The following is a 23,720-nucleotide window of genomic DNA, read 5'->3' as shown; positions in this document are numbered from 1 at the left end:
TTTTTAGAAAAAAATAATCAGTAGAAAATATTTAAAGTAAGATACAATTTTTGTCACAAGAACGGACCCAGAAGAAAAGGCTTAAGAACTGTTTTATCCAAGGAAAATGAGCATATATGTGATCAAGTCAGGTACATGAGCTTCAAGTTTACACGAATCTTTTGCCTTTCAGGGACCTCAAGGGTTAAGAGGTTTCATTGGGGTGATGGGCCCTAAAGGTGATAAAGTAAGTAACATCAGCTATACATTTGTGATTTCAAATTGCTTGGCAATATTGATTAATTGAGCAATCTCTTGGTTTTACAGAAGAATTTATATGTGGCAACATTCATAAGGACATGGTGAATATTATTTCATGTGTACATGGTTAATCTTGCATTTCTGCTTCTTCACCTTGCCTTGATTGGATATCAAGGAGTGCAAACCTCAATCTGATCATCAGAGGACAAGCATGATCATTAGTTCCCAAAGAATGGCGTATCCTGGTGCTTAGTATCTATGGTCCTACTATATATGAATGAAACTAAAACAGTCACTAGAATATTTAGTTACTAAAATGGGATAAAAAAACTTTTAACATTAGTGTTAGAACTATTGTTTTTTTTAAACTTATGCTTGTTTTACTACTAGCACATATGTAGATACCCTTGTATAATAATCTATAAATCTCAATATATATTTCTATTTATCAGAAGAATAAAGTTTCTTCAATTCTACATTTTTATGGTTTGCAGTTTAAGAATGAAACTAAAACTGTCATTGGAATATTTAGTTACTAAAAGTGTAATAATAACTTTTAATATTTATATTAGAACTGTTGTTTTTTTAAAAAAATGATGCTCATTTTTCCAGTAGGGCATAATGCATAATGATCTATAAATCTGAAGATACATTCCCATTTATCCAAAACATAAAGGTTCTCCAATTCTACATTTTTATATTTTGCGGTCTAGATATCTAACTGCTACAGTTGTGCATTGCTCTAAGCAACCTCCCTTTAGATCAGGGGTGTCAAACCTTAGCAACTTGAAGACTTATGGACTTCAAATCCCAGAATTCTCCACCCAGCATGCCTGGTTGGGGAATTCTGGGAGATGAAGTCAACAAGTCTTAAAGTTGCTGAGGTTGGACACTCCTGCTTTAGATGATGGGAGATTACAGTAAAATGTATGTAACTCATATATTTTTGCCATGGGTATTTTGTTTTATTAAAATTATTCATATGATTCAGTGTTGTATTGATTATCAATATTATCTCAATATTTCATCAAATAAGAATAACACACACAAGCAGCACATTTGCTATTCAAACTCTATTTATGATTGGCCATGCAGTCCTATTAGATTCAATGTTTATAGGCTTTGTCTAAGATGCAATTTCTTGATTATGTTGGCTTTCTCTTTTGCTTGTAATTGATTAAAAAATTCTGAGGTAGTTCTACAACAAAGAGTATGTTCTACTTCATCACTTAGTTTAAGACTTCTTTTATCATTTACAGAACAAACCCTATTTGTACTGCCAAAATTTGGTGGTAAACCAGTGATCTTTAACTATGCCATTTAATACCCCTTTGTTTAATGTATAAATATGGGAACTAGATATATTAATCTTCCATAAATAAGAGGACTTTCAGCTGTTAATAAGATATGTTCTACCAGAAGGAGTAGATGCCCATTTGGGGAGTGCTTCTGGTTCAGCCTCACTCAGGGGTGTCAAACCGCTGGCCCACGGGCCAGATGCGTCATGCGGATGCTACGCCCACCCATTGCTGGCAATGGCAAAATCGTCCTGATATGTTGCATGACGTCACATGATGCCGCGAGTTTGATATAGTTTCTCAGACTGGAAAAACAGCAAGGAACACCTTTTTATCAACTTCAGCTAATGTAGTAACTATGGCTTATCAGTTAGAGGACAGTCTTGACCTGATTCCTGCAATGTGCTCTACATGCGGCTGCTTTTGTATCTAATTTGGAAATTGCATTTAGTGCAGAGTTCATCAGCCAGGACAGCCTTAGAGTGACTAAACACACACAGACACACAGACACACACACAGACACACACACACACACACCTCCCCTCCCCCAAAATCTAGATTACTGCTGTGTAGAAAACATTACACAGATTCCCAATTCTTGTCCTGATGATATACAAAAGCGCTGATTATAATGTTTCAAAAGTGACAATGATTAATGTGAAAGACAGAGTGAGTTTATTCTTAAACTGAAACTTATCCAGGAAGATTTACCTAGAGACACTATTGGCTTTTCTGACAACAATCTAGGTTTTCTCTGTAGTGGGATCACATTCCCTGTTAAATTGAGGAAGGAGACTTTCTCCTTAGTTTTCAGACATTTTTTTTCCTAATCAGGCCTTTAATTGTTGGCTTGTATTTTTAAAAGTTTTCTTAACCATTTTAATACTTTACTTCATTCTAATTATACCTTTTTAAAGAGAGACAACTCACCATGGGTTGTACTGGCGATGTCTGAAATTCAAGAGGCCCAGAATTATCCAGATTTTCATGGCTCTTTTTTATAGATATGTAATCCACCTTGGTAGAGCAGGATTGGTGACAGAATAATAGCAAAATTTTGTGTCGTGAACCATGATAAGGATACCTTGTGATGTTTTAGCAGTTCATCAAGAGAACAAAATCAGGATGGGTAGTTTCACAGGGCTGGTCATATTGTAAATAATTTTCATTTATTTACTCTGTTTTATGCCATTCATTCCCAATAGCTATGGGTAGGTAATAGTGAACAATTTCAAAACAAAACAGAAATTGAATCCAAATACCAAACACACACACACAAACACACACACACACACACACACACACACACACACACACACACTGTACACTCATATGCCATGCCTGTCACAAATCCCACCTACATTTTCACTATCCTCTACTATCAGTTGGAAGAGGGAAGTTTTTACAAAGGGGGAATGAAGCAGACTGAAAACATGCTAGTAGGGAGCTTCAGAGAATGGGAGTGATAAAAAAAAGCAACTTTTGCAGCCCAGGGGAATGGCAGCCTTGAAAGGATGAGGCATGGAATAGCTGGTTATATGAGGTATATGGTTGGAGATACTGTATATATGAATGCCAGAAGTGGCAGTCTCTTGGATAAACAGGCTTAAAGCCACATAAGGCCTTAAAGATGATGGGCTGCACTTTGATTCATATCTAGAAGGTTGGTGGCAACCAATGGAGCAGGGAAGGTGTTATGTCAGTAGATAGTTGCAAACATGCAAATAGCAGGTTGCAAAGAAGGTTCTTTGAAGCGGGAGATTCTGGTGCAACTATTGGTTAACGTGTAAAGAAGCGGGAAAATAGTGACTGATGATTGGATACAGTTTAAACAGTTCTAGTATAAAAGCCTGAAACATTTGACAGTTGTCAGTTGACTTATGTGTATTGAATAAACTCTTTTCGTTGTGAACCACTCTGAGTCATTGTCTACCTGAACCAAACAACTGGCGACAAAGGTGGGATAGACGGAGGACCAGAGAAGGTTCGGCAGAACAGCTGTGCGTAGGCGGCAAATTTGAAAAGAAGTCACAGTCAACCACAAGCGGCCGCGGCGGAATCAACAATCCTCCGAATGGCGCAAATCGGGTCCTTGAAAGAATTCGACCCAAACTTCCCAGAGGACTGGGAAGAATATGTTGGACAGGTCGAAGGGTTCCTGCTTGTTAACGGGATAACAGATGACCGAAAAAAGGCGGCAGCTTTACTGACCATATGCGGCACACCGGTGTATCGGATCGCTATAGGACTTTGTCAACCACAGCCAGTCTCAAGCGTTCCATATGCCGATCTGTTAGCCAAATTAAAAGTGCATTTCACGCCCAGGAGATCAGAACTCTTTTGGCATCGCATTTTCGAAAAAAGGAATCAGAGACCGGGCGAATCGATCCAAAGATTCGTCGCTGCAGTCAGAGAAGCCGCAGTACGATGCAAATATGACAACTTGGAAATAAGAATCAGGGACCGAGTGGTACTAGGCTTGCGAGATGAGCAACTACAAAATAGAATTATCGCCAAGCACACCGGCGATTTGCAAGAAGTACTGGACAAACTCTTGACTTATGAATCCACCGGGTATCGCGACCCCCCCGCAATAGCATGGCTGCGTCTGCTGAAATTAATCAAGAAGGCCTTGTGGACTGCGGGGAGGTGGACCAGCAATGGGAAGCTGACATCGCCGAAGTCACCAGACGGTTTGGAAAAATGGCGACAAAACCATCCCGAAGCGACGGCCCTGAACCGAACCGCCGATTCCAAACCACAACACCCCAACGACAAGCAACCGCAACCCAACGACAACTGAGAGACACTGCAATGAGACCGCGCGACAACGACAACCGATGTGGCAGCTGCAGGGGCAATCATCCCTGTGCAACTTGCAGATTCCGTACCGCCAGATGCAGATTGTGTGGGAAGACCGGCCACATTCAAGCCATATGCAGGGGTCGTGCACGCGACAATCGCTTACATGAAGTCGACGTTCGGCCCGAAGGTAAGGTAACCCCTTACTATAGTGGCAAAGAGACCCCCAGACCTAGGGTTAATTTCCCGAACCGCGGGGTGGTGGCGCGAGTCAATCATACTAGGAAGGAAAAAATTAACAATTTCCCGGGTGAAAAATTAAAAATTATAGTCCAGTTGCAAGGGATTCCTTGCAAAATGGAAATAGATTCTGGGGCCTCAGTGTCCATAATATCTAGTGAAACCCTTAAAAAAAATTGAACAAAAAAGTGGCAGAAATATTCCACTTAGTTCAACCAAAATCCAATTGACCGACTTCCAAAAAACCCCAATAAAAATTAAAGGGAAAATTACCCTTAGTGTTAAATATAAGGGGTTTAAGGGAGCATTAGATTTAATAGTTACTGAAGGCCATAGGACAAGTTTAATAGGCCTTAACTGGTTCCTTGCCCTGGGAATTTGGATAGGGGGAATAAACACAGTTATTAAAAAAAAGACCCTCGAATCAGTCTGCAATGAATTCGCAGACGTATTCGATGGGTCTTTAGGTAAATATAAAGGGCCCCCAATTAAATTTAATTTAGATCCGTCGGTTAAACCCATCAGGCTTAAGGCCCGAAGGGTGCCTTTCGCCCTTAAGCAAAAAATCGAGGCCGAGCTCGATAAGCTTGTAGGCCAAGGCGTCCTAGAACCAGTCGAGGGTGGTTTGTGGGAAACGCCGATCGTCACACCCCTTAAACCTAATGGGGATGTGAGGATCTGCGCTGACTACAAAGCCACCCTGAACCTTGGTATGAAAAAACACGCTTACCCGGTCCCGACGGTGAAGCAGGTCCTCGCCACGATACAGGACGGCGCCATATTTGCCAAGTTAGACTTGGCGCAGGCATATTTGCAATTAACTGTTTCTGAAGAGGCTGCTGAAGCTCAGACTATAGTTACCCACAAGGGGGCGTTCCGAGTCCACAGACTGCAATTTGGTATTGCAGCAGCTCCAGGCATCTTCCAAGAAGTGATGGAGAGGACCTTAAAGGGCATACCTGGTGTATGCCCTTATTTTGATGATGTTCTTATAGCTGGAAGAAATGAAGAAATATTAGCTGAGCGTCTGGAACAGGTATTGGAAAGGTTTAGGAGGGCTGGACTAAAATTAAAAAAGGAGAAATGCTGTATTGGGGTTAAATCTACTGAATTTTTAGGATTTAGGATAGACAAGAATGGAATTCATCCTACCCCTGATAAAATCAAGGCAATTAAATTGGCACCAGAACCAAAAAACAAGGCTGAATTACAAGCCTTCCTTGGATTAGTTAATTTTTACCACACATTCGTGCCACACAAAGCTGCTATAGCAGAACCTCTACATAGACTTTTAGATAAAAAAACCCCGTGGCAGTGGCTTGACAAACATAGAGTTAGTTTCCAAACATTAAAAAATATTCTTTCTAGCCAATCAACAGTAACCCATTTTATTGAGAATAAACCAATTTTTTTAGCATGCGATGCTTCACCTTATGGTGTGGGGGCTGTTATCAGCCACTTGGACAGTCAAGGTATTCAAAGGCCAATTGCATATTATTCCAGGACGCTTACTAAAGCAGAGCGGAATTATGCACAGATCGATAGGGAAGCATTAGCAATCGTGGCAGGAGTAAAAAAGTTCCATGATTACCTTTATGGTAGGAACTTTACCATACTCACTGACCATAAACCATTATTGGGACTGTTTACCACTGATAAACAGACACCCCAAATAATGTCGCCCAGAATGCTGAGGTGGTCAATTTTCCTCTCAGCATATTCATTTTCCCTTCAACACAGACCTGGCAAGGAAATGGGGCATGCAGATGCCCTTAGCAGACTGCCATTAAACTACACTGAGGAAGACCCTGCTCCTGTGGGACAAATCATGTCTTTACAAGACATTCCTGAATGCCCCTTAACTGCTAAAGAGATAGCTGAGGCCACCAATAAAGACAATATCCTAAAAAGAATCATGGCCTGGGTCCTTAGTGGGTGGCCAAGTACTAACCCAGATGCCAAGTACGTTCCATATTTTAGAAGGAAGGATGAACTATCATCCCATTTGGGATGTATTCTCTGGGGCAACCGTGTTGTCATTCCTGAAATCCACAGATCTACAATTTTATTAGAGTTACATGAGGGCCACCCTGGAATAGTACGTATGAAGGCATTGGCTAGAAGTCACTTATGGTGGCCTGGACTTGACAAGGACATAGAAGAATGTGTTTCTGGATGTTATTTGTGTCAGCGTTCTAGACCTGAGCTGCAACACACACATACTCATAAGTGGGAATTGGCCAGGAATCCTTGGTCTAGGATTCATATTGATTTTGCGGGACCCTTCCAAGGGTTAACCTTTCTAGTAGTGGTGGACAGTTTCTCTAGATGGCTAGAGGTAATTCCTGTCAGTTCAATGACTTCAGGTAAAACAATACAAGTCTTAAGGGGCCTCTTTGCCACTCATGGGTTACCTGATGTAATTGTGTCAGATAATGGGCCCCAATTCACCTCTGTTGAATTCCAGGATTTCCTCAGGGCCAACTCGATTAGGCACGCAACATCAGCACCCTTCCACCCGTCCACCAATGGCTTGGCTGAACGAAACGTGAGAACCACCAAAGATGCATTAAAGAGAATCATCCGTGGTGATTGGCACCAAAGACTGGCAGAATTCTTGCTGACCCAACATACGACCCCTTGCACGGCTACCAGAAAAAGCCCGGCGGAGATGAGGTGGGGAAAAAGGCTAACCACCAAACTGGACAGGTTACATCCTGACAGACTACCATCAAGTGCTGAACCGGACATTCCCAGCAGATCATTCAAAATCGGAGATCTAGTCTGGGCCAGGAATTATGCACAGGGGGACAAATGGGTCCCAGGGGTGGTCACTGATATAATGAGGCCTTTGTCTTACACTATTGAGGGGGAAGGGAATAGGGTAAGCAAAAGACATATAGATCAGCTAAGGAAGAGAACTATTGGCAGCATGCCAGTTGAGGGGGATCAAAGTATACACGGGGGGAACATTGCATCACGGTTTAATTATAACAACCTGCCAGGTAGTGGGGAAGCAGAAATTCAAACCAGTGCGTCCACAGCTAACCAACAACACAGTCAAATTGACTGGGAGCTGCCCCCTTTAAGCAGGCCCGCATTAGCTGAACTTCAACATCAATCACAACAACAGTCACAACTTGTTAGCAGAGAAGCATCTGAGCCAACAATTCTAGAGTCCAGACCCACCAGTGTAAGCCAGCCAAGCAGACAATCTGATAGCAATGACGTTGGTATTCAAAGCTGTAGATATCCTTCAAGGGTCCACAGGCCACCCAAATACTTAAGAGACTATGTCAATAAATAACAACAACTGGGGGGTAAGGGGTGTTATGTCAGTAGATAGTTGCAAACATGCAAATAGCAGGTTGCAAAGAAGGTTCTTTGAAGCGGGAGATTCTGGTGCAACTATTGGTTAACGTGTAAAGAAGCGGGAAAATAGTGACTGATGATTGGATACAGTTTAAACAGTTCTAGTATAAAAGCCTGAAACATTTGACAGTTGTCAGTTGACTTATGTGTATTGAATAAACTCTTTTCGTTGTGAACCACTCTGAGTCATTGTCTACCTGAACCAAACAGAAGGCAAGAGGAGTCACTTGATTATATTGGGGAATTCCCATCACTGCTTGGGCTGCTGCATTCTATACTAGGTGTAGCTTCTACATTTTCTTCAAAGGCAGCCTCTTGTAGAACACATTTCAGAAATTCAACTGGGAAGTGATTAAGGCATCAGTGACCATGATTAGGGCATTTCCACTGCAACATTTGTTCAGCCCAGGGCATATTGATAATACCAAGCAGCCATGCTGATGAATGACTTCTCCAAGGAGTTTCATGCGGATGTTGAAAAGAAATAAGGAAAAGTGGGATCCCTGAATATATTATAGTATGGAAGTTTCTGGGCAGATCTCTTCTCTCTCACCACCATTCACTGGAAGAGAAGGGAAGAGAATCTATAACAAACAATGGTCCCTCTTCAAACACATACTGTATAATCCTTGTGCCACTCACCTCAAAGGGAATGGAATGGGGTGTAGGAATCAAGTCTTGACCAATATAAAACTTGAGTTTGTCCTTGTTGGAATTGCTAAGTAAATGGAATTTTTTTGAGATCTTGAATCATAATAATCCTTGTTCTTGGTCTTTACAATATAGGGTGCTCGTGGTTTTGACGGAGAGCCTGGTCCTCAAGGTCTTCCTGGGGCAGCTGTGAGTTAATCTGTCTAATTCTAAAGTCTGCTGATAGCCTCAGGATAGAATTAAACTGATTGCCTTCACCCTCACATTAACAAAAACCGTAATCTCAATTTTCATTCAAAACAAACAACCAAGCACTAATGTTCAAGACACCACAGTAAGTGCCCTAACACAAGGGCCCTTCAACCTCCAGTCTGCACACAGAAGATTCCTAACATGAGAAGCTACAATTGAAGTCAATGTGCATTTCCTGTAATTGCTAATCATTCTGTTGAGTTGATATGGTTATTTCAAGGAATTGCTCAGAGATTGCTAATCACTATATCTGCATTCCTTTCTAGGGTGATCGGGGACCAAGAGGTTCACTGGGAGAAACAGGCCCTGAAGGAGAGAAGGTAAGTTTTTAACAGTCTTATAATAATTGAGAAAAATAAGAATATCTCCAGCTGCCAGCTAAAACTAGGGATGTTTGTTGGAATGCAAGTCCAAATATGTCCCATGGGGTTTGTGCAGACTTTATTTCATATAAATGACACAGATTCCGCATATCTAAGTGTAAGCAAGTTTATTGCCTTCAACGTGACTTCCTCTGTGATGGGCCAGTGCATAATCAAAATTGGCACAAAAAAAGAACTTAGAAAGCAAAAATAGATGGCAGGTAATGCTGATATCCAATCTTAAGAGTATCTGAAATGTGTCATTTCTTTTGCTTTTTTCATCTCTACTTGTATACATGTCATACAGTATTTTCAACATGCTTTTGTTTTGCTTTTTTTAAAAAAAAAATCTCTTACTTTTAGGGTCCACAAGGCATTAGAGGAATTACTGGACTTCCTGGGCCCAAAGGAGAAACTGTATGTATGCCATGATTCTTAGGTATAATAGAATTTATTATTTATATTTCCAACAAATTTAAATTGCCTTACAAGACCAGGTAAAACTGTGTATGACTTAAGTACACGTTTGTGACTTACATGATACCAGTGTATAACATACAGTACTATTTCTTCTTCAAGGGCTTACCTGGAGTTAATGGCCGTGAAGGTATACCTGCCATGCCAGGAGCAAAGGTACTTAAAGTAAAATTAATATATCTGTTCTAATTTAATATAGCCAAGTGGGGACCAGGAAAATATTATGGAGAAGAAGAGCAGTTAGATGAATTAGTATGAATAGGTTTCTCAGCTGTTAGTAATATAGAGCCACCAAACTGAAAGGCTATAACAATGGCTGGTGCCTTCAGAACCTGAGAGTCTATACAGGCCAGTGACAGCAGATGCATCCTACTTTTTATTAGTTCACCAATCCAAAGTTCTTCTTTCTTTTCTCAGGCCAGCTTCTCCTGCCAGAAGACCCTTTATCAGCCATAAGAATTAAATAGTTCATATACCTGTATTCATAAGGGACGCGGTGGCTCAGTGGGTTAGGACGCTGAGCTTGTCGATCAGAAGGTCGGCAGTTTGGCGGGTCGAATCCCGAGTGCCGCGTAGCAGAGTGAGCGCCTGTTACTTGTCCCAGCTTCTGCCAACCTAGCAGTTCGAAAGCATGTAAAAAATGCAAGTAGAAAAATAGGGACCACTCCGGTGGGAAGGTAACAGCGTTCCGTGCACCTTTGGCGTCTAGTCATGCCGGCCACATGACCACGGAGACGTCCTCGGACAAGCACTGGCTCTTTGGCTTTGAAACGGAGATGAGCACCGGCCCCTAGAGTCGGAAATGACTAGCACGCATGTGCGGGGGAACCTTTACCTTTACCTATACCTGTATTCAGAGAGCTGTTTGGGGTACTTCTTAAGGGACCAGGCTACAAATAAGGAGACTGTAAATGTTAGGCACAGGCACAAAGCCAGCTAGGTAAGCTTGGGCCAGTCACTCTCTTTCAACCCTAGGAAGAAGGCAATGGCAAGCCACTACTGAAAAACTTTGCAAAGAAGGCTATATATATATATATTCAGAATATATCCTATTATGTTCTCTCTCTCTCTCTCTCTCTCTCTCTCTCTCTCTCTCTCTATATATATATATATATATATATATATATATATATATATATATATATATATATATATACTGCTCAAAAAAATAAAGGGAACAGAAAATAAGACATCCTACTATTAAATACAGTACATTGTGTTGTTTAAGTGTTCCCTTTATTTTTTTTGAGCAGTATATATCCTACATATGCTCTGAATATAGTAGATATTTAAGGGGGAGAATATATACATACATACATACATACATACATACATACATACATACATACATATACTGGATACTGAAGACCAGAGATAGAAATGGTTGTTTTTGTGCAAGAATCATTTAGCTAAAAATGGTCCAGGTGAAATACTGAATAAGCCAAGTGTTACCAACTAAAGACAGAATGGTGAAGACTCTGGCTCACAAATTCCACACCAAACAACTTCTTCTTCTTCCAAATATATGAGGAACATTCTCAAGTGGCATTTCTACTCCCTATCTTTACAGAGATGAAATAAGGAATGCAACAATTTCTGATGGCAAATATGATTTCATCACATAATGCTTATTAAGTATCAGAACCTGGTTTCATTTTTCATATTTAAACTTGCTACGTTTAGGCCAAGGTGGGCTGAATACTATAGGGGGAAAAAAAAAGAAATGGAAATCAAAAGAAATTGGTGAGGTATTTTTTTTAATTTGGTAACCAGTTTTCACATTAGTTTTATTTATTTTTTTTAAAAAAGCATTCTGTATTTGATTGATCTATCTTATTCTGTTACCTGTTTGATTGTTGCTTGTCTGCCTGTCATGTATACTGCTGTATTGCACACTGACTCCTGGGAAAATAATGCATGAGCCAAAATGTTCCTGGTAAACCAAAATTTAATGTATTTAACATGGAAATATCCATAGTAACAGTTATTAATTTCAACAATTCATAAATTAATCAGAGCATCCTATCATCATCAAGTAGAATAAAATCATCCAATTAACTGCTGAAAGGTCTCCAGAACAGCTCCATTTTCTGCTTAGTCTCCTTGAACGGTCAAAGAAGATAGGATATAAATCAAATACATGCATACCAGAATACGTGCTGATGGTAACAAATATAGATGGCTTTCAGAGAAGATTTGCCAATTCATGGAAGACAGAACTACAGATGCCCACCAGCCTTTATAGCTAATTGGAACTATTCTGGGCAGAAGTAGATATAGATTCTGTGTACTAAATGGAAGGAAAACCCTCTCTCTGTATGTGACCCAGTTGTTCAAAGCCAGACTGCGTGAAGACAAATGTTGAAACTGGTGTCACTTTGGTGTGACTAATGGGATCTTCATGTACACAACACAGTGATTCAGAGAAGATCAGTATCACTTGAGTCTGATATATATAAATGATATTTCCTGTACAAGTTCACCTCTCTCCATTTATATCTTTCTAATTAATCCCCTGCAAGCATTTACTTTCTGAGACAGGGAAATGCCTGTTTCTCTAGCTTGCTCAGTCAAAGTAGCTCTCCCTTTCTTAAGATGGGTATGAAGAGTTTGCTCCCAAAGAGTTAATGGTGGATCCATGCCAGTGAAAGTGTTATGTATGGGGCTTAAGCAGTAGCTCAGCAAATACCACCAGGTGGTGCTGTACCGTTACCGGATTGGCTGGTTAGCTTTTGGCGGGAGATTCAGATGAAGGGATTGGCTGGGAGCGTACCTGGCAAGGTATATAAGGGGTACAGGTAACCCCCTTTGTTCAGTACAGTCCTAACCACAATAAAGAGCTGTTGCTGTACTCATCTGCCTGCTGTCTTCCATGCAGTCCAGAACCCACTACATAATAGAAAGTCCTAGTGATTGTCACTCATGCAGTGGAAGATATGTGTCTAGCTACTGCTTTCTTCTGTTTGTCTTCCTTTTGTGACAAGTATTATACATACTTTCTGTCTAGTCTAGATCAACGTTTCTCAATCTACGCTGGCTGGAAAATTCTGGGAGTTGAAGTCCACGCATCTTAAAGTTGCCAAGGTTGAGAAATATTGGTCTAGATACAGGCATCTCTTAATTATTATTTAATCTACATACTAGGTTACATATTAAAAGAATAATATCTGCATTCTATTTTTTTTACAATGTCTTTACTGCTCCCTTAAAATGACCGTTTGGTGGATTACAAGCACTAAATAAAGATTGAATTATCAAGTGTTAGTGCATAGAGTAGAACAGGAGTCTTCAAACTTGGCAACTTTAAGACTTGAGGACTTCAACTGCCAGAATTCTGGGAGTTGAAGTCCACAAGTCTTAAAGTTGCCAAGTTTGAAGACCCCTGCAGTAGAAAGTCCATATGTCTTCAATATGATCTTTCCAGCGGCAACTTCCTGCCTGTTATGAAAATACAGAAGTACACTTGGTAGCCTGTTCTAGCAGGATGATGTTTACATGCTGTGTCCTTATTTCTTGGGTGAATGTTGGTGATTTACTTTAACTGGATCATTTGCTTAATACCACATTTAAGGTATGTGGCAGGGATGGAATTTGCCAAAGGTAGGAAACCTATTTATATCCTTACTATACAGCTTTGTATACCATGTAAGCAGATGGCTTGATTCTCTACCAAGATTTCTTCGGAGTTCACCTGAAATACGAGTATTTTTTTTCAGGGTGAACAAGGCAAACCTGGACCTCCAGGTGATACAGGCATTCAAGGAATCCCCGTAAGTGTTTTCTATATTTTTTGCATATTTAAAATGTAAACAAAGTTAAATTTCAAAGCTAACTAAAACTGGATGTTTATTGAGCCAGATTTTTTTAAATTTTAATAATCAAATTGCATGCTTATAGTATATGTATACAGTGGGAAAAAGGAAAGGCAATCGTTCTTAAAAAGTTAATCAGTCTGGCAAATTGCTCAATATAGTTCAAATAATGAAAAAAAAAACTGGTAAATTTCTGGCTGATTACTGTGTTGGGTGGAGCAAATTGCACACTAGGTACTACCTTGGGAAAAAGTTGATGAGGGACAGAAGTCTTTAGGGAAGATCAGTCAACACTTGAGCAGCATGATGTCCTTGTAGAAAGATATGTCAATTGTTCTTGGGTATGTTATACATTACATTCAGCTATTCATCGAGACCGCTTTTAATTCAATCCCCAAAGGCAGTCTGGGAGAGAAATTAGTGGCATCCTTCATCAATTGTTGATCATGACGGTAATTTAGTACAAGTCCAAAAATGACATTTTTACTAACAAAAAAAAAAAACCCTCAAAGGAATGAAATAAGGCAGTATCTTGGCACTTTTTAATTTCTACAGTAATTCTTTGATGCAAGTCCAGGCAAAACCAATAGATCAGTGTCACTCATTTTGCACGTTGACCATGCAACTCCTTTCTGTAAAAACATAAGAGGCTGAAAAGGCAAGTCAGCCACCCTGAGTGGGCTGCACCTAATCCTTAGCAATAACCCAGCCATGCCCACTCACCTATGCCCACCTGGTGGCACTCAGATGGCCATACCTTCCCGGTCATACCCACCTGGCTACAGTGAGTCGTCCCATTCCCTTTTGGGCCAGTCCCTTTTTTCAGCCAACCCACCTCACAGGGTTGTTGTTACGGGAAAAATAGGAGGAGAAAGGAGTATTTGGTATATTCACTGCCTTGGGCTATTTATAAAGTAATAAAGGTGGGATAAAGATCTAATGAATAAATTAAAAAATGAATATTTTGTAAAACTGAGGACCTCCCCTTCTCCCAAAACTCATTAAAGAGCTCTTCTGTGTTCTGTGAAATATCTACCAATGCTGGGTTATTTTGAATTGATGCATATCTGAATAGACACCTTTTTAATAAGTCATTAGGATTGGACATGCCATATACAGTACATATCTATCATTATAATAGGATACATCAATTACCTTGTGCCTGTTTATTCTGGATTGAAGCATTCATTCTTCTTAGGTTCCTGGTGAATTTGAGGATATGAAGCCTCATTAATTAATATTTACAGGGTTTCAAGAAAAATGGTTACAAAGTAAAGCAAACTTTTGACATTTCCATTAAGAAATTTCACTACAATATTTCAAATATTTTCAATATCTGCTTATTTTTTAGGGCTTAGCTGGCTCTGCTGGAGCAAAAGGTGTTGCTGGCCCAAAGGTAAAGCATCCTAGGAAATTTGGAAATAGTCCATCCTCTTTACAGATGGAACTGTTACAGAAAGAAGTGTTTATTTCTTCTCTTGGGAGTCTAAATGCAACAATCTCATTTACAGTGTCCTCTTTAGAGTGCTGAGCAGAAGGTCGAAGGAGAGAAAGTTTATTTAGACAGACAGCTTCACGGCTGAGCAGAGATTTAGATCAAAGTTCCCACAGTCCAAATTCAAAACACCAGCTTCTTTTCAGGCTTGACTTTATTAATGGGTCTACTGGGATTACCATTTTTTACAAGTTACTATTTTCAAAAACCCTAAAACAGTTACTGACTCTGAATTTTTATTTCCCTATGAGCCCAGTGTTAGAGCAAGCCAAAACTGAAGTGAGATTTTGTGTGTTTGTGTGTGTGTGTGTTCATACAGCATGCTTAAGTTGGTTAAGGAAAGAACCATTTACTCTGGATATGGGCAATAGGCTAAACTGCGGTAGGAATTAGTCAAACAGATTGGTTGATACGACATGCTAAGCCTGGGGTGGGCAATTAATTTTCCTAAGGCATAACATGAGAAACTGGGACTGTTGGGGAGGGAGGGCTGAACTAATGTAATCTGATTTGATGTACTCAAAGTCCCTCACCTCAATGCTTCAGACTGCTCCAGGTGAGGGGTGGGCACTGTGCAGGTGCAGGGAAGGGTTTTCTCTCCTTGCTCTCCCACAGACACTAGCCAACTCGGCTTCTTCTCCTGCCCCTATGGTGCACTTATTTACATTTGAATTCTTTTTCCCAATTGACCTCACATGGGATGGATAGTTACAGCCAAAGGTGGTCTTGGGGGGGGGGCATAAAATGCCTAGGTCTGTGCTAAGCCGTAAAAGAAAGCCTAACCAAATTGCATGTTCCACAGCCGGGCTACTGAAGAAGTCTCTCTCCCCACTCTCCCATTGGTGTTGGGGAACTTAAAATGTCATGCAATGGGAGCTGGATTGGGAAGAGCTCAGGATTCACAGCAACTAAGGGCTTATCCCAGTAATCTCACGGTTAAGCTCATTTTGACTTTGCAGCAGTTGCCTTGGGGTCTGGATCTGGAGGTTAGTACCACTGTCCCTTTGTCATGGTCGGATCATTTCCTAGTCTAGCTATAACTTAGCTGCCCATATCTCACGAGGTTGGACCCATTTGGATGGTCTGCCTCAAGCACCTTATGAATCCAGCTACTTTCTGTTGAGTGCTTAGAGATGTTCTTGATAATCTGAGGAGCAAAATCATAGAATCCTTGGTTCCCTGCTGGCAACAGATGACTTGGCTCTGAGATCATTCCTGGTGACCTCTCTTGGCTGAGGAAGCAGTATCCTTGAGGGAGGAGGTCAGTGACTTGGTGTTTCTCCTGAACGTGTAGCCCACACTTGAAGAGTAAGTGGAGGCTGTGGTCAGGAGAGCCTCACCTAGCTTTGGCTAGTCTACCTGGAGTGTGAGAATTTGTTTCAGTAAATCATGCCCTTATAAATACTTGGTCAAACTACTGCAACATCCTGTACGTGGTGCTGCTTTTAAAGACCACTTCAAAATTTCAGTTGATTAAGTTAATGCAGCAACCCTTACATTAGCTTGTACTCACTGGCCAGATAGCATTACACTTTGCTAGTGCTCTGCATTTCTATTGGCTTCCAGGTGCAATTTAAGGTATTGGTATTGACCTATAAAGCTTTTACCAAGCTACTTTCGGGACTGTGTTTGCTTGCATGAGTCAGCCTGACCTATTTATTCTTGTCGGAATGCCCAGCTGGTGGCTCTCCCTTTGGAGGTGTTGCTTATCTATGGCAGTGCCAGCACTTTGGAATCATCTCCCATTGGAAGCCAGACTTCATTTGCCATCTGGAAAGAGTGAAGACAGAGCACTTTCAGAAGGCAATAAAGATCCAACAGTTCTTTTTAGATTTACTCTCTGCATCATATTTGGGATATTTGCTTTCTATAGTTTATCTTCCTGGATTTTATTGGATTCTGAATATTTTAACATGTGCATTCTAGTGAAATTACAGAGAAGCTACAAGGGGGTACAAATGCAATCAATAAATTCACCTGGGAAATTCCGAGGGACCAATAATGTTTTAATCACATTTAAAATGAAATATTCATACAGGGTTAATAGCTATGTACTGAGGCTTGGAATAAACCATTTATTAAAAAATTCCTTGTTTAGGAAGAGAGACAAATATTACGTACCAGACAGCCCATGACCCCTTGAGTCATCATTTCAGAGATATGTCCTTACCAGATTGCTCAAGGGCTTCAAAAGTGATGGAGCTTCTAATGTACTACCTTCGCTGGAAAAATTAGGATACATTCATGTCATAGTCAAACATCAGCACAGGAAATATTTTATGACATTTCGTATTATATTGTGAGCTGTTTTGTAATTATTTTTATATTGGAGTACGCAAGGTTAGGATGCTGGGATGGAGGTTAGCAAGCCTGTGTTTGAACCTGAAGCTGCCGTGGGTTTGGTTGAGCTCAGACCCTTTGCTCCAAAACATGTTGGGGACCCCCAATTGGGTATCCCTTAGGCAACAGTGATGCCACTAGCTAATCCTTTCAACCCGGAAGTGCTGCAATGTTTTCGACACAAATGCTATGCTATGTTTGTTTCATAAAATATTTTATAAAATTAACCAAATTCAATTCCATCGGAGTCATGGTGACCAGAGAAAGCATGCTGCAGAACCACCTCATTGTCAAGGTGAGCAACCAGGCAGGCAGGCAGGCAGGTGAAAGAAGGAAGGAAGGAAAAGGAAGGAAAGAAAGAAGAAAGAAAGAAAGAAAGAAAGAAAGAAAGAAAGAAAGAAAGAAAGAAAGAAAGAAAGAAAGAAAGAAAAAAGAAAGAAAGAAAGAAAGAAAGAAGAAAGAAAGAAAGGAAGGAAGGAAGGAAGGAAGGAAGGAAGGAAGGAAGGAAGGAAGGAAGGAAGGAAGGAAGGAAGGGATGAGAATGTGAGGGAAGGGGGAAGGAGGGAAGGAGGGAGAAAGGAAGGAAAGAGCATTAGAAAGAGAAAAAGGAAGGAGAGAGGCATGGGAAGGAAGGAAGGAAGGAAGGAAGGAAGGAAGGAAGGAAGGAAGGAAGGAAGGAAGGAAGGAAGGAAGGAAGGAATGTGAGGGAGGGACGAAGTAAGTTTTTGGATGGATTCTTTAAATTAGTCCACTTAAGATACTTTTGTTCAAAAACTGTTGCCCTATATATAATTTTGCCCAGTGAAAGATTACAGGAAGGAGAGTTTTAGTAGTATATAGCTATATCATTAATTGTATCTAATATTAGAAAAAGAATGGAGGGCAATTATATTATGACTGTGTGGCCCTTTGGATTTGATATAAAAATAGCACTTTGGAGCACAGAGGGGTGCAACCATTACGCCTTTCTGCGACCTAAAAGCAACTGGGACTTTTTCCAGGAATGCGTGGCTGTCTTCTGCAGCTAATAAAGCACCTGCTGGAGTTGGAATCCAGAGACCTGGACAGCCCTCACTTATGTAAAATGAAAGGAAAGCACACAATCAGTTCATTTAAAGGTAGCGAATGCATTACAGAACTGGATTAAAAAGCAAGTTTATGCATTGTTAGTTACAACAGAAAAACAAAAACTACTCTGAAAAAAATGGAAGATGGTTCAGAACGGTCTAGACATAGAAAAATAATTTGTTAAGTTTGCTCTCAATCTCATTGTAGATGAGGTGGAAACGGAACAGAGAATGACCCTGTTACTCGAACGTATCTCATGTGGTCAAATAAGGAAAAAGTAGACAGAGATGGAGAAATAAAGACTAGTGAAAAAGATTTTTAAATAAGGTGGGCTGGTTAAGTGCCTTATCCTGCCACTGAAATGGCCTGAGCGTGGCTGTTATGCTTTAAAGGGGCTAAAATATTTTTTTCTCCAACAGGGTGATGTTGGTCCTCCTGGGAAACCTGGCTTGATGGGAAATTCGGGCAAATCTGTAAGATCATTTCTATCTCAAGTGTAACCTTTTTTTTTAACCAGAAGACTTGCATTTTTTCTTCTTCTGAAATATCAATCTTTAAATATATACTGTGTATTGTTCCTGCAATCCCGCCAATAGGGAGAACAAGGACCACAAGGAGAACCAGGATCCCTGGGACCCAAAGGACCATCAGTAAGTTCACTTGCTTGGATTTTGGTTTAGACTGAGGCTCTGGATTTTCTGATCCTGGCTGTTTAAAGCAGGGCTTTTTTCCTCATAGAACGCTCAGAACGGAGTTCCGGCACCTTTTTTGGATGGAACATTGTAGGGTAGGCAAGGCGGGTTGTATGACACGTGTGAGTTCCGGCACCTTTTTTTTTTTTTTACAAAAATAGCACTGGTTAAAAGAAATCACTTTCTGATGAGAAGTAATTTATAAACGGGGAAAATTCCAGAAGTACCCACTCCCTATCCTTGCGAGAGTACCTTTGTTTTGATTTGCATTTATTTTCTGTGTCTTGCTCTGTTTTACTCATCCTCGCTCCCGTCACTATGCAGCAAAACATATGTTAAAAACAAGTTGCATTAAAACTAAGGCACTGCAGTAAAAATAAAGGTGAACTAATTGTCTGTAAAAATCCAGCAACCGCTGAATTAAAATCCCTGGATGGAAATAAATGTCACTGCCTCGCACTTTATGGAATTAGAGGTGATATTCCACAACTGAGGCACGGCCCCAGAAAAAGTTCATTCTCCCTGTTTGTTTGCCCTCAGGAAGCAAAGGGAGGAGACTCACTTTGGGCAACCCTTGGGGAAAATCCATCTTCAATTTTTCTGGACCTCGGTGGATGCGACTAAAAAGGGAAATAAACTTTGAATTGTATTCAAAGGGGGAAATAAAATGCAATGTAAGGGACAGAACTCAAGCTGAGGATCATGTACTTATTTTTATACCTCTGTAAACCTAAACATATAGTGAGCATTCTTGATCTTCCTGTAGGAAAGTCATTTGATATGTATATCCTTTTATATGGGATGTCCTTGAAATTTACCCTACATTTACAAAATCCACAGTCTATTTGAAGGCAGGCAATCAAGGAGGCATTGGTGTCCATTTATTTTCTAGTCAATTTCCAAGCTGAGCCTTGTTTGAAAAGTGATTCCACATATTGTTGAGATGCAGCACATTACTTCTGTATTATTGTTCCAATCTAGTTGTGTTAATACATAACCCAGGTTAGAATTAGGCTTTCTTGTTGTGCTTCTCATCTGGTGATGTACAACTCACTAGTAACTTTCTTGCAAATGCTACCATGCTGACTAATGCACAAACACAATTTTTTGGTTATGGGTCTTGTTTTTTCCATCACCCTCAAGCAAAGACTATTTTATACTTCACAGAAAGAAAACCAGGAAAGCTATCTCACAAGGCTTGTCCAGAGTTTGCCTTCGAAAGTAGTTAGGCAGATTATTTGGAATTTTGGCAATCACATTGTACATAATCTGGAAGGCTACAAGGTCATCAACCTTTTCAAAATGAATTTAAAAGCCAAGTTATATTCAATAAATTGAAGTTCAGAATTTGACTCCCACATTCTAGAACAGTTCCCGGAAGCTATGAGTTCTCCAAAAGGTTTTAATTTAAGAAAAGGCGGGAAATATGAAATACATATATGTTTGGATAGTAACTATATTAATTATGATTCATTTTAATTAAATGCAAATGAAATCCAATCAATTATAGTTTTTATTCTGGCCCTGTTTTGTTTTGTTTTTTACTTTTGCATAGCTTCCAGTTTGCAGTTCAAAGGCTGAGCATGATCCTTTGACTAGAAAATACTTACATATACTATGCATCGAGCATAGATAAATCTAATCCCTTTAATTTATAATTGTAATGTACATGGACAGCCAGTGAAATTGCAAATGATCATTGTAGGAGGGCAGCCATGTTAGTTTATAGCAACCCCAAATCAAAAGGACTTTGATACTCTTTTCAGATTAAACCCCTAATATTAAAAGGAATAAGCTTTTGTGAGCTAAAATTCATGTCATTGCTGTATCTAATGAAGCAATCTACAGCTCCTGAAAGTTTACAGTATGCCTTTTAATAATATTTCATGACCTGAAAAGGTGCTATCAGACTCTTTCTGATTTTTGCCTAATAGTGGCTCCCCAAAAGTAGCTTGAAGAAGCAGGATAGGAAGAGTATCTTATGCCTTTGAAATTTGGTTTCGGAGAAGACTCCTGAGAATAACACGGACAGCCAAGAATGTAGAGCAATGTATCATTGAACAGGTCAACCCTAAGTTCTCATTCAAAGCACAAATAACCAGGCTCAAATTATTTGTCCAAATTATAAAATCTAGCTCTGGAAGTGGAAGGAAAGAGAAAAAGAGGATGACCAACCACAAGATGGATGGACTCAGTTACAGGCAATGAGTATACTAAGGGACTGTGATGGGACACGTGAAGGAACAGGTTAGGGATAAATCTTCTTGGAGAAAACCTACCTGTATTGTCACTTGGAGTTGAAAATGATTTGGCTTTTCACATAATCAATCAATCAATCAACCAATCAATCAATTTAAAGTAGCTACCTTGCAAACATTTTCCTATATAGTGTATCATGACTCTTGCAGGGACAAATTCTCTGGGCCTCCACAAGAAGTTGCTAAATAGGCATTTATGGATGATTATGATTATGATTATGATTATGATTATATGGCATTCCTCAAGCAGAGAGTCATTTCAGATGAGATAGCAGAATCCTGCACTGCTTTCTCCAAATTGCATGCCTTTTTAACAATTAGTCATGTACAAGAGCAGCCCCCAACCTTTTGGGCACCAGGGACTAGTTCCATGGAGAAAGGTTTTTCCGCGGACAGGAGGGGGTGTGGTTTTGTGTGCTTCCTGCATCCTGTGGAAGGGGCTTCGCTTGTTTGCGTGGCCTGGTTTCTGGCAACCCTGATGTAGTATAACAGTCTCAAGAAGCTAGTGTGACTTTACATATATCTCTGTGCATTGCTATTAAACCGTTTCTTGGAAGAGTTGCAATATGAGTTTTTTTTAAAAAAAGCATGTATACATTTATTAGCTATCTCTCTTATTTAATTAACTATATTATTTTTGTCATATAATTGAATTCTAGGAGGGGGAGTTTGCAATAACTTTCTTTTTCCCTATTGTGCTTCTTTGTGCGATGAGAAGTCTTTAAATTGCTTGATTTTACTGAAATATTTACTATTACTCTTCCAAAGTGAGCAATTTTACATCAAGAAATGTAGCTATTTCTACTTCAACAATATTTTTGTTTCCCAAAAGGGTAGCAGAGGTGAGCCAGGCCCCGCCGGTCCTCCAGGGTCACCAGGTAAAACGGTAAGCAGGCAGTCTTGACTTTCACCACATGAGTTTGCTTGGTCAAGGGTTTGTGTTAACCAGGTCATTTCTTCAGGATGTGAAAAGACGAAATGTGAATAGGGACCATTGTCAGCTTCATTCGTTTCAGCTCGCGGCTCAATTGCCCCATCCATGATTTAAACTTCCTAAAAAAAAAAAATCTACTTTTTTTTTAACTAACTTTTTTTTAACTAACATTTTTATGTGTTAGTATCAGAAGCTCCTTCCCTCCTTGCAGAGCGAAGTTAGGTTTTAATATTCACATACAGGAATGCTGAAAGGCTACCTTTTTTTTTGTTTGCTAGTAGTTACCCAGCATGAATACCTTCTTTGAAACTATTCGGATTTCATTTGCGCGGTTTCTGCTGGGAGGCCAGTTTCAATATTCAGCCTCTGAAAGAATTCTCTGTTAGAAGGGAATGCGCCCTAGGCTTGGGTGGGCTGTAGCATTTCCCCACATCCATAAAGACCCCATTGTTTAAGCAGATTGATAAGATCAAGAAGGTGCTGTTTCCTGAAGAAGCAAATCACAACAAAGTACGTATTCATTTATTTAAACCATTTATATAGCCATTCATCTTCTAGCCAACTCCAGACTTCAACCCACCCTACTGTTTTGAATGAGATGCACAGCCAGCTGTAAGAAAAGTCTAATCCAAAAACCGGTGGTCTCTCTCAACTCTCCCTTTCTTCTGTGTAAAAGTGCTCTAAAGCCCCTGCCATTTCTGATTGCTTTCACAGGGTGCAGAAGGAGACCTTGGACTGCCAGGTTTACCTGGTCCCCCGGGACTGCCAGGTGCTAAAGGCAATAGGGTAAGCAGATGCAAGTCAGAGGATGCTGCTCACTTGACTTTGTGCCACCTTTAAACCCACTGGAAGGGGAAAAAATGGAAGGTTATGAAATTATCGTATCAAGTTTTCTTTGCAGCGTTCCTTGAGAGTTATTGTACTGTGTAATGAAAAGATTTTTATTCCCCTTTAATTCCCCCCCCCCCGGTCTATTTCTCCTTTGCTAAATATTGACAGAACGATTCATCTTGCTGTTAGCGAAAGAGTCCTTAGTGTAAACCTTTCAACAAGAGAAATAAGCCGAAATATAGCCTTTGTTGGTTCTCACTCTGTGTCCTTCCTAAAGTACTGGCTGCCTGGTTTGGCACCTGAGCCAAATTTGGTTCAAGTCCCTTCCGTCCTCTTCTGTAATAATTTCAAACCACTGATAATCCTTTGTCCCACCTTGCAATTCTTTGTTTCCTGTACGACTAGAACCTCTGTTGTTGCAAAAGTTTTTCAGATAATTGTTTTGTGGAATTTACCTTCTGTTTCTTTCCAGGCTTCTACAGGTGACCTTTCTGTTTCTGAAGTGTGTTACTCTGCAGCATCTGCAGAGGGGCTGTGGGGGATATCAGAGTACTCTTAGTGATGTTGCAGCACCACAGGGGATGCCCCGCCCATT

At 40.2% G+C, this 23,720-nt stretch overlaps 1 protein-coding gene across 1 annotated transcript in view; it reads left to right on the top strand.

Moving 5' to 3' along the window:
* COL9A1 (collagen type IX alpha 1 chain) overlaps window positions 1-23,720 on the top strand; it is a gene marked incomplete at its 3' end in the record, with an annotated part of 97,506 nt that overhangs the window by 50,301 nt on the left and 23,485 nt on the right. Inside the window, exons 20-30 of the mRNA XM_083350620.1 lie at window positions 173-226; window positions 8,740-8,793; window positions 9,123-9,176; window positions 9,582-9,635; window positions 9,798-9,851; window positions 13,412-13,465; window positions 14,859-14,903; window positions 18,830-18,883; window positions 19,007-19,060; window positions 22,193-22,246; window positions 23,009-23,080. Coding sequence (XP_083206746.1) covers window positions 173-226; window positions 8,740-8,793; window positions 9,123-9,176; window positions 9,582-9,635; window positions 9,798-9,851; window positions 13,412-13,465; window positions 14,859-14,903; window positions 18,830-18,883; window positions 19,007-19,060; window positions 22,193-22,246; window positions 23,009-23,080 — 603 coding nt within the window. The remainder of the gene's footprint in view (window positions 1-172; window positions 227-8,739; window positions 8,794-9,122; window positions 9,177-9,581; window positions 9,636-9,797; window positions 9,852-13,411; window positions 13,466-14,858; window positions 14,904-18,829; window positions 18,884-19,006; window positions 19,061-22,192; window positions 22,247-23,008; window positions 23,081-23,720) is intronic.

The sequence above is a fragment of the Vipera ursinii genome (assembly GCF_947247035.1).
Source record: "Vipera ursinii genome assembly, chromosome: 1".
In the NCBI taxonomy this organism is placed as follows: Eukaryota; Metazoa; Chordata; class Lepidosauria; order Squamata; family Viperidae; genus Vipera; species Vipera ursinii.
Note: the sequence above shows the minus strand (reverse complement) of the source record. Positions and strands in the feature narration are given on the sequence as shown.